Source organism: Hyla sarda, chromosome 1, assembly GCF_029499605.1.
Source record: "Hyla sarda isolate aHylSar1 chromosome 1, aHylSar1.hap1, whole genome shotgun sequence".
NCBI classification, from domain to species: Eukaryota; Metazoa; Chordata; class Amphibia; order Anura; family Hylidae; genus Hyla; species Hyla sarda.
In genome coordinates this window covers 25,663,956-25,679,663 of record NC_079189.1, presented here as the reverse complement: position 1 = coordinate 25,679,663, position 15,708 = coordinate 25,663,956, and the positions used below count along the sequence as shown (strand labels likewise).

Genomic DNA, 15,708 nt, shown 5'->3' with positions numbered 1-15,708 from the left:
AGTTACAATGGTCCTGATAATATCAGGCTGTTGCTGCTTGGTTGGTATCTGGCTGATACTGAAAAAAGAGGGAACCTTATGCGTGTTTTTTTTGTTTGTGTGTTTGTTTTCTTACATAAATAAAAAACATGTGTGGTTTGCCCTATTTTCAGTATGAACCAGATACCAACCAAGCAGCAACAGCCTGATATTACCAGGGCGGGCGAGGACCGTTGTTATTGGCTCTCCCCAGCCTAAATAACACCAGCCCGTTACGGCCTAGGCACGCCATATTTGACGCTCCGGGCCTGTTGGTACCGGCTCTTCCCGCCACCCCTGTTGCGTTGGGTACCGGTGTAATAATTGGAGGTTGGCGCTACATATTTTTGGGGCTAACGCTAAGCCCGGCTTAGTAATGGATTTTGTCTACAAGACGGCTTCCAGTACTAAGCCTAAAAATTCAATTATAAAAAAAAAAACACGACAAATAAAAAAAAATGCTATTTAAAAAAATAAAATAAAAAACATAGCCCTCGTTAACCCTTTTATTGAAATTTTAAAACCGCTGTTCAACATCGCAATCCGCCGAATCAGACGTACTCCTCTGCATTGACGTATCTGAAATGAGAAGGAAAAAAAAAAAAAAAAAAAAGTTGGTACATTTTTGGTGCTCTCCCCTGGGGAGCGCGCCCATACTGCAGTGTGTTCCTAAACATGATGCCTCCAATTGTTGACATCTCCCTACTGTATCCTGTATATACAGTCATCTATCGACAGCTGTAGATACAGGATAGCGCACAAAGACTTAACCCATGCTGCTGGGGATCAGCTCTGGGCTCCTGTATAGTATACATGGGTACACTATGCACCCCTGTATACTATACAGCCGGGGGAGGTAAGTAGTGATGCTCTACACCATGTATATGTATATACTATACATCACTCCTCACCTCCTTACACTCTGTGGACCAGGTGCTCTGCATCCAACCCATGGAGTGGTACCTGAAGGCAGTAAAAATTGCCACAGGGTACAAAAATGACACACCAGCAAAAAAGCAAGAAAAACTGACAAAACGCAGGAAAAAGCTGTGACAGTTTTTCTTGTGTTTTTGCTGGTGAATAGAAGAAACCTCATCGGAATCCGAGCCACAAAGTAATAGAACAAAATCCCTGGGTCCACTTTTCCTATGAGGTTGAGACCAGGGGTACAAACTGTGTGGAGATTTAGAACTTTGCCCCAAATTTAGACCAACCAGAACAATCTACAAAAAACTTCTACCTACAACAACATTGATAAATTTCCCCCACAATACACAGCCCAGCTCCATATACCGTACCCACACACAGCCCAGCTCCATATACCGTACCCACACACAGCCCAGCTCCATATACCGTACCCACACACAGCCCAGCTCCATATACCGTACCCACACACAGCCCAGCTCCATATACCGTACCCACACACAGCCCAGCTCCATATACCGTACCCACACACAGCCCAGCTCCATATACCGTACCCACACACAGCCCAGCTCCATATACCGTACCCACACACAGCCCAGCTCCATATACCGTACCCACACACAGCCCAGCTCCATATACCGTACCCACACACAGCCCAGCTCCATATACCGTACCCACACACAGCCCAGCTCCATATACCGTACCCACACACAGCCCAGCTCCATATACCGTACCCACACACAGCCCAGCTCCATATACCGTACACACACACAGCCCAGCCCAGCTCCATATACCGTACACACACACACACACACACAGGCCAGCTCCATATACCGTACACACACACACACAGCCCAGCTCCATATACCGTACACACACACACACACACACAGCCCAGCTCCATATACCGTACACACACACACACACACACACACACACACACAGCCCAGCTCCATATACCGTACACACACACACACAGCCCAGCTCCATATACCGCACACACACACACACAGCCCAGCTCCATATACCGTACACACACACACACACACACAGCCCAGCTCCATATACCGTACACACACACACACACAGCCCAGCTCCATATACCGTACACACACACACAGCCCAGCTCCATATACCGTACACACACACACACACAGCCCAGCTCCATATACCGTACACACACACACAGCCCAGCTCCATATACCGTACACACACACACAGCCCAGCTCCATATACCGTACACACACACACAGCCCAGCTCCATATACCGTACACACACACACAGCCCAGCTCCATATACCGTACACACACACACACACAGCCCAGCTCCATATACCGTACACACACACACACAGCCCAGCTCCATATACCGTACACACACACACACAGCCCAGCTCCATATACCGTAGACACACACAGCCCAGCTCCATATACCGTACACACACACAGCCCGGCTCCATATACCGTACACACACACACAGCCCAGCTCCATATACCGTATACACACACACACACAGCCCAGCTCCATATACCATATACACACACAAACACAGCCCAGCTCCATATACTGTATACACACACACACACACACACACACACACAGCCCAGCTCCATATACCGTACACACACACACACAGCCCAGCTCCATATACCGTACACACACACAGCACAGCCCTCCATATACCGTACACACACAGCACAGCCCTCCATATACCGTACACACACACACACAGCACAGCCCTCCATATACAGTACACACACACAGCACAGCACAGCCCTCCATATACCGTACACACAGCACAGCACAGCCCTCCATATACCGTACACACACACAGCACAGCACAGCCCTCCATATACCGTACACACACACAGCACAGCCCTCCATATACCGTACACACAGCACAGCCCTTCATATACCGTACACACACACAGCACAGCCCTCCATATACCGTACACACACACACAGCACAGCCCTCCATATACCGTACACACACACACAGCACAGCCCTCCATGTACACACACACAGCACAGCCCTCCATATACCGTACACACAGCACAGCACAGCCCTCCATATACCGTACACACACACAGCACAGCCCTCCATATACAGTACACACACACAGCACAGCCCTCCATATACCGTACACACACACAGCACAGCCCTCCATATACAGTACACACACACAGCACAGCCCTCCATATACCGTACACACAGCACAGCACAGCCCTCCATATACCGTACACACACACAGCACAGCCCCCCATATACAGTACACACACACAGCACAGCCCTCCATATACCGTACACACACACAGCACAGCCCTCCATATACAGTACACACAGCACAGCACAGCCCTCCATATACAGTACACACAGCACAGCACAGCCCTACATATACCGTACACACACACAGCACAGCCCCCCATATACAGTACACACACACAGCACAGCCCTCCATATACCGTACACACAGCACAGCACAGCCCTCCATATACCGTACACACACACAGCACAGCCCTTCATATACAGTACACACACACAGCACAGCCCTCCATATACCGTACACACACACACAGCCCAGCTCCATATACCGTACACACACACACACACAGCCCAGCTCCATATACCGTACACACACACACAGCCCAGCTCCATATACCGTACACACACACACAGCCCAGCTCCATATACCGTACACACACACACACACAGCCCAGCTCCATATACCGTACACACACACACAGCCCAGCTCCATATACCGTACACACACACACAGCCCAGCTCCATATACCGTACACACACACACACACAGCCCAGCTCCATATACCGTACACACACACACAGCCCAGCTCCATATACCGTACACACACACACACAGCCCAGCTCCATATACCGTACACACACACACAGCCCAGCTCCATATACCGTACACACACACACACACACACACAGCCCAGCTCCATATACCGTACACACACACACACAGCCCAGCTCCATATACCGTACACACACACACACAGCCCAGCTCCATATACCGTACACACACACACACAGCCCAGCTCCATATACCGTACACACACACACAGCCCAGCTCCATATACCGTACACACACACACACAGCCCAGCTCCATATACCGTACACACACACACACAGCCCAGCTCCATATACCGTAGACACACACAGCCCAGCTCCATATACCGTACACACACACACAGCCCGGCTCCATATACCGTACACACACACACAGCCCAGCTCCATATACCGTATACACACACACACACACAGCCCAGCTCCATATACCATATACACACACAAACACAGCCCAGCTCCATATACTGTATACACACACACACAGCCCAGCTCCATATACCGTACACACACACACACACACACACACACACACACACACACAGCCCAGCTCCATATACCGTACACACACACAGCACAGCCCTCCATATACCGTACACACACACAGCACAGCCCTCCATATACCGTACACACACACAGCACAGCCCTCCATATACCGTACACACACACAGCACAGCCCTCCATATACAGTACACACACACAGCACAGCACAGCACAGCCCTCCATATACCGTACACACAGCACAGCCCTCCATATACCGTACACACACACAGCACAGCACAGCCCTCCATATACCGTACACACACACAGCACAGCCCTCCATATACCGTACACACAGCACAGCACAGCCCTCCATATACCGTACACACACACAGCACAGCCCTCCATATACCGTACACACACACAGCACAGCCCTCCATATACCGTACACACACACACAGCACAGCCCTCCATATACAGTACACACACAGCACAGCCCTCCATATACCGTACACACAGCACAGCACAGCCCTCCATATACCGTACACACACACAGCACAGCCCTCCATATACAGTACACACACACAGCACAGCCCTCCATATACCGTACACACACACAGCACAGCCCTCCATATACAGTACACACACACAGCACAGCCCTCCATATACCGTACACACAGCACAGCACAGCCCTCCATATACCGTACACACACACAGCACAGCCCCCCATATACAGTACACACACACAGCACAGCCCTCCATATACCGTACACACACACAGCACAGCCCTCCATATACAGTACACACAGCACAGCACAGCCCTCCATATACAGTACACACAGCACAGCACAGCCCTACATATACCGTACACACACACAGCACAGCCCTCCATATACAGTACACACACACAGCACAGCCCTCCATATACAGTACACACAGCACAGCACAGCCCTCCATATACAGTACACACACACAGCACAGCCCTACATATACCGTACACACACACAGCACAGCCCCCCATATACAGTACACACACACAGCACAGCCCCCCATATACAGTACACACACACAGCACAGCCCTCCATATACCGTACACACAGCACAGCACAGCCCTCCATATACCGTACACACACACAGCACAGCCCTTCATATACAGTACACACACACACACAGCACAGCCCTCCATATACCGTACACACAGCACAGCACAGCCCTCCATATACCGTACACACACACAGCACAGCCCTCCATATACAGTACACACACACAGCACAGCCCTCCATATACCGTACACACACACAGCACAGCTCCATATACCGTACACACACACAGCACAGCCCTCCATATACAGTACACACACACAGCACAGCCCTCCATATACCGTACACACAGCACAGCACAGCACAGCCCTCCATATACCGTACACACAGCACAGCACAGCCCTCCATATACCGTACACACACACAGCACAGCCCTCCATATACCGTACACACACACACAGCACAGCCCTCCATGTACACACACACAGCACAGCCCTTCATATACAGTACACACAGCACAGCCCTCCATATACCGTACACACAGCACAGCACAGCCCTCCATATACCGTACACACACACAGCACAGCCCTCCATATACCGTACACACACACAGCACAGCTCCATATACCGTACACACAGCTCTATATAAGAAGGACATATATATATACATACATACAAAATACACAGCACATATCTATATACACACACCACAGACCTCTATCGGAAGGACTCACATATATAATATATACAATACAAAGCACATCTCTATATACACACACAGCCCATCTATATATAGGAAGGACTTACATGTATACAGTATATATTATACACATATCTATATACACACAGCACAGCTCTATATAGGGAGGACTCACATGTATATAGTATATATATTATACACAATACACCGCTCTATATAGGGAGGACTCACATGTATATATAGTATATATATTATACACAATACACAGCTCTATATAGAGAGGACTCACATGTATATATAGTATATATAATACACAATACACAGCTCTATATAGGGAGGACTCACATGTATATAGTATATATTATACACAATACACAGCTCTATATAGGGAGGACTCACATGTATATATAGTATATATAATACACAATACACAGCTCTATATAGGGAGGACTCACATGTATATATAGTATATATAATACACAATACACAGCTCTATATAGGGAGGACTCACATGTATATAGTATATATTATACACAATACACAGCTCTATATAGAGAGGACTCACATGTATATATAGTATATATAATACACAATACACAGCTCTATATAGGGAGGACTCACATGTATATAGTATATATATTATACACAATACACAGCTCTATATAGGAAGGACTCACATGTATATATAGAATATATATTATACACAATACACAGCTCTATATAGGGAGGACTCATGTATATATAGTATATATTATACACAGCTCTATATAGGGAGGACTCACATATATATATAGTATATATATTATACACAATACACAGCTCTATATAGGGAGGACTCACATGTATATAGTATATATTATACACAATACACAGCTCTATATAGGGAGGACTCATGTATATATAGTATATATTATACACAATACACAGCTCTATATAGGGAGGACTCACATGTATATATAGTATATATTATACACAATACACAGCTCTATATAGGGAGGACTCACATGTATATATAGTATATATAATACACAATACACAGCTCTATATAGGGAGGACTCACATGTATATAGTATATATATTATACACAATACACAGCTCTATATAGGAAGGACTCACATGTATATATAGTATATATTATACACAATACACAGCTCTATATAGGGAGGACTCACATGTATATATAGTATATATTATACACAGCTCTATATAGGGAGGACTCACATGTATATATAGTATATATAATACACAATACACAGCTCTATATAGGGAGGACTCACATGTATATATAGTATATATTATACACAGCTCTATATAGGGAGGACTCACATGTATATATAGTATATATATTATACACAATACACAGCTCTATATAGGGAGGACTCACATGTATATATAGTATATATATTATACACAATACACAGCTCTATATAGGGAGGACTCACATGTATATATAGTATATATGATACACAATACACAGCTCTATATAGGGAGGACTCACATGTATATATAGTATATATTATATACAGCTCTATATAGAGAGGACTCACATGTATATATAGTATATATTATACACAATACACAGCTCTATATAGGGAGGACTCACATGTATATATTATATTATACACAGCTCTATATAGGGAGGACTCACATGTATATATAGTATATATTATACACAGCTCTATATAGGGAGGACTCACATGAAGCGGCCCCCATACACAATACACAGCTCTATATAGGGAGGACTCACATGTATATATAGTATATATTATACACAATACACAGCTCTATATAGGGAGGACTCACATGTATATATAGTATATATTATACACAATACACAGCTCTATATAGGGAGGACTCACATGTATATATTATATTATACACAGCTCTATATAGGGAGGACTCACATGTATATATAGTATATATAATACACAATACACAGCTCTATATAGGGAGGACTCACATGTATATATAGTATATATATTATACACAATACACAGCTCTATATAGGGAGGACTCACATGTATATATAGTATATATATTATACACAATACACAGCTCTATATAGGGAGGACTCACATGTATATATAGTATATATTATACACAATACACAGCTCTATATAGGGAGGACTCACATGTATATATAGTATATATATTATACACAATACACAGCTCTATATAGGGAGGACTCACATGTATATATAGTATATATAATACACAATACACAGCTCTATATAGGGAGGACTCACATGTATATATAGTATATATTATATACAGCTCTATATAGGGAGGACTCACATGTATATAGTATATATTATACACAATACACAGCTCTATATAGGAAGGACTCACATGTATATATAGAATATATATTATACACAATACACAGCTCTATATAGGGAGGACTCACATGTATATATAGTATATATTATACACAGCTCTATATAGGGAGGACTCACATGTATATATAGTATATATTATACACAATACACAGCTCTATATAGGGAGGACTCATGTATATATAGTATATATTATACACAGCTCTATATAGGGAGGACTCACATGTATATATAGTATATATTATACACAGCTCTATATAGGGAGGACTCACATGTATATATAGTATATATTATACACAATACACAGCTCTATATAGGGAGGACTCACATGTATATATAGTATATATTATACACAGCTCTATATAGGGAGGACTCACATGTATATATAGTATATATTATACACAATACACAGCTCTATATAGGGAGGACTCACATGTATATATAGTATATATTATATACAGCTCTATATAGGGAGGACTCACATGTATATAGTATATATTATACACAATACACAGCTCTATATAGGGAGGACTCACATGTATATATAGTATATATTATACACAATACACAGCTCTATATAGGGAGGACTCACATGTATATATAGTATATATTATACACAGCTCTATATAGGGAGGACTCACATGTATATATAGTATATATTATACACAGCTCTATAAAGGGAGGACTCACATGTATATATAGTATATATTATACACAATACACAGCTCTATATAGGGAGGACTCACATGTATATATAGTATATATTATATACAGCTCTATATAGGGAGGACTCACATGTATATAGTATATATTATACACAATACACAGCTCTATATAGGGAGGACTCACATGTATATAGTATATATTATACACAATACACAGCTCTATATATAGGGAGGACTCACATGTATATATTATATTATACACAGCTCTATATAGGGAGGACTCACATGTATATATAGTATATATTATACACAGCTCTATATAGGGAGGACTCACATGTATATATAGTATATATTATACACAATACACAGCTCTATATAGGGAGGACTCACATGTATATAGTATATATATTATACACAATACACAGCTCTATATAGGGAGGACTCACATGTATATATAGTATATATTATACACAATACACAGCTCTATATAGGGAGGACTCACATGTATATAGTATATATATTATACACAATACACAGCTCTATATAGGGAGGACTCACATGTATATATAGTATATATTATACACAGCTCTATATAGGGAGGACTCACATGTATATATAGTATATATTATATACAGCTCTATATAGGGAGGACTCACATGTATATATAGTATATATGATACACAGCTCTATATAGGGAGGACTCACATGTATATATAGTATATATTATACACAATACACAGCTCTATATAGAGAGGACTCACATGTATATATAGTATATATTATATACAGCTCTATATAGAGAGGACTCACATGTATATATAGTATATATTATATACAGCTCTATATAGGGAGGACTCACATGTATATATAGTATATATTATACACAATACACAGCTCTATATAGAGAGGACTCACATGTATATATAGTATATATTATATACAGCTCTATATAGAGAGGACTCACATGTATATATAGTATATATTATATACAGCTCTATATAGGGAGGACTCACATGTATATATAGTATATATTATACACAATACACAGCTCTATATAGGGAGGACTCACATGTATATATAGTATATATTATACACAATATACAGCTCTATATAGGGAGGACTCACATGTATATAGTATATATTATACACAGCTCTATATAGGGAGGACTCATGTATATATAGTATATATTATACACAGCTCTATATAGGGAGGACTCACATGTATATATAGTATATATTATACACAATACACAGCTCTATATAGGGAGGACTCACATGTATATATAGTATATATTATACACAATACACAGCTCTATATAGGGAGGACTCACATGTATATATAGTATATATTATACACAATACACAGCTCTATATAGGGAGGACTCACATGTATATATAGTATATATAATACACAATACACAGCTCTATATATAGGGAGGACTCACATGAAGCGGCCCCCATACACAGCTCTATATAGGGACGACTCACATGAAGCGGCCCCCATACACAATACACAGCTCTATATAGGGACGACTCACATGAAGCAGCCCCCATACACAATACACAGCTCTATATAGGGAGGACTCACATGTATATATATTACATTATATACAGCTCTATATAGGGAGGACTCACATGTATATATATTACATTATATACAGCTCTATATAGGGAGGACTCACATGAAGCGGCCCCCATACACAATACACAGCTCTATATAGGGACGACTCACATGAAGCGGCCCCCATACACAATACACAGCTCTATATAGGGAGGACTCACATGTATATAGTATATATTATACACAATACACAGCTCTATATAGAGAGGACTCACATGTATATATAGTATATATTATACACAGCTCTATATAGGGAGGACTCACATGAAGCGGCCCCCATACACAATACACAGCTCTATATAGGGAGGACTCACATGTATATATAGTATATATGATACACAGCTCTATATAGGGAGGACTCACATGAAGCGGCCCCCATACACAATACACAGCTCTATATAGGGAGGACTCACATGTATATATAGTATATATGATACACAGCTCTATATAGGGAGGACTCACATGACGCGGCCCCCATACACAATACACAGCTCTATATAGGGAGGACTCACATGTATATATAGTATATATTATACACAATACACAGCTCTATATAGGGAGGACTCACATGTATATATAGTATATATGATACACAGCTCTATATAGGGAGGACTCACATGAAGCGGCCCCCATACACAATACACAGCTCTATATAGGGAGGACTCACATGTATATATAGTATATATTATACACAGCTCTATATAGGGAGGACTCATGTATATATAGTATATATTATACACAATATACAGCTCTATATAGGGAGGACTCACATGTATATATTATATTATACACAGCTCTATATAGGGAGGACTCACATGTATATAGTATATATATTATACACAATACACAGCTCTATATAGGGAGGACTCACATGTATATAGTATATATATTATACACAATACACAGCTCTATATAGGGAGGATTCACATGTATATATAGTATATATATTATACACAATACACAGCTCTATATAGGGAGGACTCACATGTATATATAGTATATATTATACACAATACACAGCTCTATATAGGGAGGACTCACATGTATATATAGTATATATTATACACAATACACAGCTCTATATAGGGAGGACTCACATGTATATATAGTATATATATATTATACACAATACACAGCTCTATATAGGGAGGACTCACATGTATATATAGTATATATATATTATACACAATACACAGCTCTATATAGGGAGGACTCACATGTATATAGTATATATTATACACAATACACAGCTCTATATAGGGAGGACTCACATGTATATATAGTATATATATTATACACAATACACAGCTCTATATAGGGAGGACTCACATGTATATATAGTATATATTATACACAGCTCTATATAGGGAGGACTCACATGTATATATAGTATATATTATATACAGCTCTATATAGGGAGGACTCACATGTATATATAGTATATATTATACACAGCTCTATATAGGGAGGACTCACATGTATATATAGTATATATTATACACAGCTCTATATAGGGAGGACTCACATGTATATATAGTATATATTATACACAATACACAGCTCTATATAGGGAGGACTCACATGCATATATATTACATTATATACAGCTCTATATAGGGAGGACTCACATGTATATATATTACATTATATACAGCTCTATATAGGGAGGACTCACATGCATATATATATATATATATTATACACAATACACAGCTCTATATAGGGAGGACTCACATGTATATATATTACATTATACACAATACACAGCTCTATATAGGGAGGACTCACATGTATATATATTACATTATATACAGCTCTATATAGGGAGGACTCACATGTATATATATTACATTATATACAGCTCTATATAGGGAGGACTCACATGCATATATATATATATATATTATACACAATACACAGCTCTATATAGGGAGGACTCACATGTATATATATATATATATATATTATACACAATACACAGCTCTATATAGGGAGGACTCACATGTATATATATAGTATATATGATACACAGCTCTATATAGGGAGGACTCACATGAAGCGGCCCCCATACACAATACACAGCTCTATATAGGGAGGACTCACATGTATATATAGTATATATGATACACAGCTCTATATAGGGAGGACTCACATGAAGCGGCCCCCATACACAATACACAGCTCTATATAGGGAGGACTCACATGTATATATAGTATATATAATACACAGCTCTATATAGGGAGGACTCACATGAAGCGGCCCCCATACACAATACACAGCTCTATATAGGGAGGACTCACATGTATATATAGTATATATGATACACAATACACAGCTCTATATAGGGAGGACTCACATGTATATATAGTATATATGATACACAGCTCTATATAGGGAGGACTCACATGTATATATAGTATATATATTATACACAATACACAGCTCTATATAGGGAGGACTCACATGTATATAGTATATATTATACACAATACACAGCTCTATATAGGGAGGACTCACATGTATATAGTATATATTATACACAATACACAGCTCTATATAGGGAGGACTCACATGAAGCGGCCCCCATACACAGCTCTATATAGGGAGGACTCACATGAAGCGGCCCCCATACACAATACACAGCTCTATATAGGGAGGACTCACATGAAGCGGCCCCCGCAGTGCTGGCACTGTTCTCCGGTCCAGCCGGGATCACACAGGCACTGTCCGCTGCTGCTCTGGCAGACTCCGTTCACACACGGCTTCTCACACTCCTTGGCGTGCAGTGGCGGCGGCACGGACAGCTGGAGCAGGACGAGCAGCAGCCCCACAGTCCGCATGTCTCTCCCGGGGCCGGCGCTCTCCAGTCCGGGGACTCTCTACTCCACTCACTCGGATGTCGTCACCGGGCTGCCAGGCCAGACCCGGGGGCGGGGCTAACCGCGGTCACGTGGGCGCTGCGCTCCATACTAGAAGCAACCACTGTGCAGGGAGTACGGGGGATGAGCAAAATGTCACCTCGTCGAGCCTAAGTGGTTTGAGCCGGGGCGTCTCCATGGAGACCATATGCAGCTTCCCCTGCTCCTATACAACCTCATCAGTATGGCTGATATATGTATTACAACTACTGCTGCTCCTCATAGACGGATATACTGTATAGGATCATCTATGGGGAGGATAGACTGTATAGGATCATCTATGGGGAGGATAGACGGTATAATGATCAGCTATGGGGAGGATAGACTGTATGGGATCAGCTATGAGGAGGACAAACTGTAAAGGATCAGCTATGAGGAGGATAGACTGTATAATGATCAGCTATGAGGAGGATAGACTGTATAATGATCAGCTATGGGGAGGATAGACTGTATAGGATCAGCTATGAGGAGGATAGACTGTATAATGATCAGCTATGAGGATAGACTGTATAATCAGCTATGAGGAGGATAGACTGTATAATGATCAGCTATGAGGAGGATAGACTGTATAATAATCAGCTATGAGGAGGATAGACTATATAATGATCAGCTATGGGGAGGATAGACTGTATAATCAGCTATGAGGAGGATAGACTGTATAATGATCAGCTCTGAGGAGGATAGACAGTATAATGATCAGCTATGGGGATGATAGACTGTATAGGATCGGCTATGGGGAGGATAGACTGTATAGGATCATCTATGATGAGGATAGATGGTATAATGATCAGCTATGGGGAGGACAGACTGTATAGGATCAGCTATGAGTAGGACAGACTGTAAAGGATCAGCTATGAGGAGGATAGACTGGTATAATGATCAGCTATGAGGATAAACTGTATAATGATCAGCTCTGAGGAGGATAGACGGTATTATGATCAGCTATGAGGAGGATAGACTGTATAATGATCAGCTATGAGGAGGATAGACTGTATAATGATCAGCTATGAGGAGGATAGACTGTATAATGATCAGCTATGAAGAGGATAGACTGTATAATGATCAGCTATGGGGAGGATAAACTGTATAATGATCAGCTGTGATGAGGATAGATTGTATATTGATCAGCTCTGAGGAGGATAGACTGTATAATGATCAGCTCTGAGGAGGATAGACTGTATAATGATCAGCTATGGGGAGGATAAACTGTATAATGATCAGCTGTGATGAGGATAGATTGTAATTGATCAGCTCTGAGGAGGATAGACTGTATAATGATCAGCTCTGAGGAGGATAGACTGGATAATGATCAGCTATGGGGAGGATAAACTGTATAATGATCAGCTGTGATGAGGATAGACTGTATAATGATCAGCTCTGAGGAGGATAGACTGTATAATGATCAGCTCTGAGGAGGATAGACTGGATAATGATCAGCTATGGGGAGGATAGATTGTATAATGATCAGCTCTGAGGAGGATAGACTGTATAATGATCAGCTATGAGGAGGATAGACTGTATAATGATCAGCTATGAGGAGGATAGACTGTATAATGATCAGCTATGAGGAGGATAGAATGTATAATGTTCAGCTATGAGGAGGATAGACTGTATAATGATCAGCTATGAGGAGGATAGACGGTATAATGATCAGCTATGAGGAGGATAGACTGTATAGGATCAGCTATCAGGAGGATAAACTGTATAATGATCAGCTATGAGGAGAATAGACTGTATAATCAGCTATGAGGAGGATATACTGTATAATGATCAGCTCTGAGGAGGATAGACTGTATAATGATCAGCTATGGGGAGGATAAACTGTATAATGATCAGCTGTAATGAGGATAGATTGTATATTGATCAGCTCTGAGGAGGATAGACTGTATAATGATCAGCTCTGAGGAGGATGGACTGTATAATGATCAGCTATGGGGAGGATAGATTGTATAATGATCAGCTCTGAGGAGGATAAACTGTATAATGATCAGCTATGAGGAGGATAGACTATATAATGATCAGCTACGAGGAGGATAGACTGTATAATGATCAGCTATGGGGAGGATAGACTGGAGAAGGATCAGCTATCAGGAGGATAGACTGTATAATGATCAGCTACGGGGAGGATAGACTG

The 15,708-nt window shown here is 41.1% G+C and overlaps 1 protein-coding gene across 1 annotated transcript in view; it reads right to left on the bottom strand.

Moving 5' to 3' along the window:
• ATRN (attractin) overlaps window positions 1-13,603 on the bottom strand; it is a 236,352-nt gene extending 222,749 nt beyond the window's left edge. The window contains exon 1 of the mRNA XM_056553301.1: window positions 13,321-13,603. Coding sequence (XP_056409276.1) covers window positions 13,321-13,496 — 176 coding nt within the window. The 5' untranslated portion in view covers window positions 13,497-13,603. The remainder of the gene's footprint in view (window positions 1-13,320) is intronic.
• Window positions 13,604-15,708: the final 2,105 nt, after the last annotated feature.